This window comes from Medicago truncatula, chromosome 7 (genome assembly GCF_003473485.1).
Source record: "Medicago truncatula cultivar Jemalong A17 chromosome 7, MtrunA17r5.0-ANR, whole genome shotgun sequence".
NCBI classification, from domain to species: Eukaryota; Viridiplantae; Streptophyta; class Magnoliopsida; order Fabales; family Fabaceae; genus Medicago; species Medicago truncatula.
Window position 1 is genome coordinate 44,873,601 of NC_053048.1, and position 2,468 is coordinate 44,876,068.

The 2,468-nt window shown below is 30.1% G+C and overlaps 1 protein-coding gene across 1 annotated transcript; it reads right to left on the reverse strand.

Annotated features, from left to right (window-relative positions):
- Positions 1 to 1,527, reverse strand: LOC25499131 (uncharacterized). The gene has a single exon (XM_013594296.3). The coding sequence runs from the start codon at positions 994 to 996 to the stop codon at positions 73 to 75; it is 924 nt and encodes a 307-aa protein (XP_013449750.1). The 5' UTR covers positions 997 to 1,527; the 3' UTR covers positions 1 to 72.
- Positions 1,528 to 2,468: the final 941 nt, after the last annotated feature.

The following is a 2,468-nucleotide window of genomic DNA, read 5'->3' on the forward strand; positions in this document are numbered from 1 at the left end:
TAGCAATCAAAATATAATTTCATTACTCAATAGTCAATAATAATAATAATAAGATTCAACTCTTGTATTTAACTACTCATTTTTCCAAGCATACAAAATGAGAGAAAATCCAAGACCTTGCAACTGAGAATCTCTAAATTGATGAGAATAAGCCCATGTCAAAAGAGAAGGATCTGAAACAGATTGACCTGACCACAACTTCTCAGCTGAAATACAAGTTTGGAACATAAAAACAGCATTTCCCATAGCATTTCCAAAGAGCCAATTATGAACATCCCAAAACACTTCTACTGGAAAACCATCCACCAAAACAGTTTGATTACCGCGAAACTTCCACTTCAACTGCTTCACCTGCATCACTATCTTGCTATCAATTCTAATCACAAGACAAGGTTCATTAGTCCCAACAAGTGTATCACACTCAATTCTCACATCATGAACCTTACCCTTGTCACAAAATTGAGCTTTAGCAGAGTAAAATTTCTTGCCAAAAATGTGTTCTCTCTTTGCAATAAAAATTGCATCAGAATTATTATTACCACTAACATTGTTGTCACTATCAATCTTCTTGCATGCTTCCTTTTTCAGATCTCCTAAAAGTAAAACCATCTTTTTGTTGAACATAACAACTAAATAGTACCCTTCCAATGGTTCTGGCCCAGAACCAAATTTAGCATAACTCAAATCCCAAAGTATAACAACTTTACTAGATTCAACTTCCAAATTCTTACACCCTTTTCTCTTTGAAAACAACCATGGCTTTATATCAACCTTGCATAAGCAACTATTACCCAATTCATCAATTCCCACACTCAAGCCTTGGCCCATCAAATTCTTTGTCCATGAAACTGTAATCAAACATGAACGACCTCTTAATTTACATTGATAGATACAAGTAACCACATTTTGTGGCCCTCTTATACTACTTGAAGAGGATGAAGATGAATCTGCAACCTGAACACCATTTTCTCCAAAACAAGATGGAAACTCCTTCATGACTGAATTACCAACAGCAAAAAATCTAATTGTGATTTGATGATCTCTTCGATGAATGATTTGTAAGTACCTATGTAAATGTTATTTGAGCATTGAGGTCGTTCTGACTCTGATGAACGTCCCGAACCCAAGTCACCTAAACTTTTTTTACTTAAGCTGATTCAAGGTGAATCCAACAAGAAACCATGGATGAAATTCTTGAATATCAGCTTCAAAAGACTTCATTTTTATTCATATGGTTGTCTATATTTTCTTTGGAATGAGATGCAAGAAGAAAAAGATATAGAAAGAAAAAAGTGAGATTTGTTATACCTGTCAATTCTATAATAAGATTTCTAAAGTAATAAAGAAACAAAAAAAAATTCTATTTTGAAAATTTGTTAGAAAGAAAAGTTGCTTTTAGCACATGGGGTAGCAAGAAAAGGCTAAGGAATGGATAAAGTCTAGAGAGTAGAAGAAATTTGTATAAGCTAAGCATGAAGCATGGCAATTGGATATGTATTTGTTGCATAAAGATATAAAATGGTATTTGTTTTATACAGAGTTTACCTTGCTGTCTTTGTCTCTTTTTTTCAATTATTAAAAAAAATAAAATAAAAATGATGGAAGCCAAATTATGAAAAAATTATAATTATGTACCTGCTGAGAGCAGACATAGTGGTAAAACTGTTGAAAATAATTGCAATAAGATCATTAAATTTATGAAAAACGTAGGTTTTAAGAAAAAAGTTTGATGAACAGAACACCACATGATGTTAGTATGAAACTGGTATAATGGAGTATGAAAAAACAAGGTTAGTAGTTAAAATGATAACAGTTATACAAATTTGAAATGAAATTTGTATGATTTTAACAGTATTAGCTAGCAATGTTAATTTAATCACTAGGACGGTGCAATATACATATTTATGTATAGGGTTAAAACAAATTCCAAGTGCTAGTGAAATCGACTTAATCAAAGCATCTGTGTAAATATATTCCTTGGTTGAACAGATTGCCTCTTGTGAAAGGAAACATGCTGATTTCATCAGCAACAAAAGATCAATTAAAAAACTTCTTCAAAAAAAAAAAACAATTAAAATTTCTTCTTCAAAAAAAAAAGAAAATAAATTAAAATGATATGAGAAATTTATTATAATTTTATTCGAAGGTTATCTTGCTGTTGATTTAGCATAAAGTTAATTTAATGAAATTAGCATGTAATATGAGCATTCTATAACATTTTAAATTAAGTGGATGTTTATCTTTTGAAAAGAAGTCGTAGATAAATGTGTGTTTTATTTTAAATTAAATGTATATTTTGAAAGTTTGTGTTATAAAGTGTATTGAAAATTAAAAACTTTGACACAAAAAAAAAATATTTAATTTAAAATGTTTGTGCATCAGGAACACTTGTTAACAAAACTCTATATTTTATATCTAATAAAGGAGGAAAGAAGTCTGGCCAAATCAAAGATGAAAGTCACAATTAA

What these genes read in the sequence shown, in the direction of transcription:
- LOC25499131 (XM_013594296.3), bottom strand. Translation starts at nt 996, where the DNA reads ATGAAGGAGTTTCCATCTTGTTTTGGAGAAAATGGTGTTCAGGTTGCA.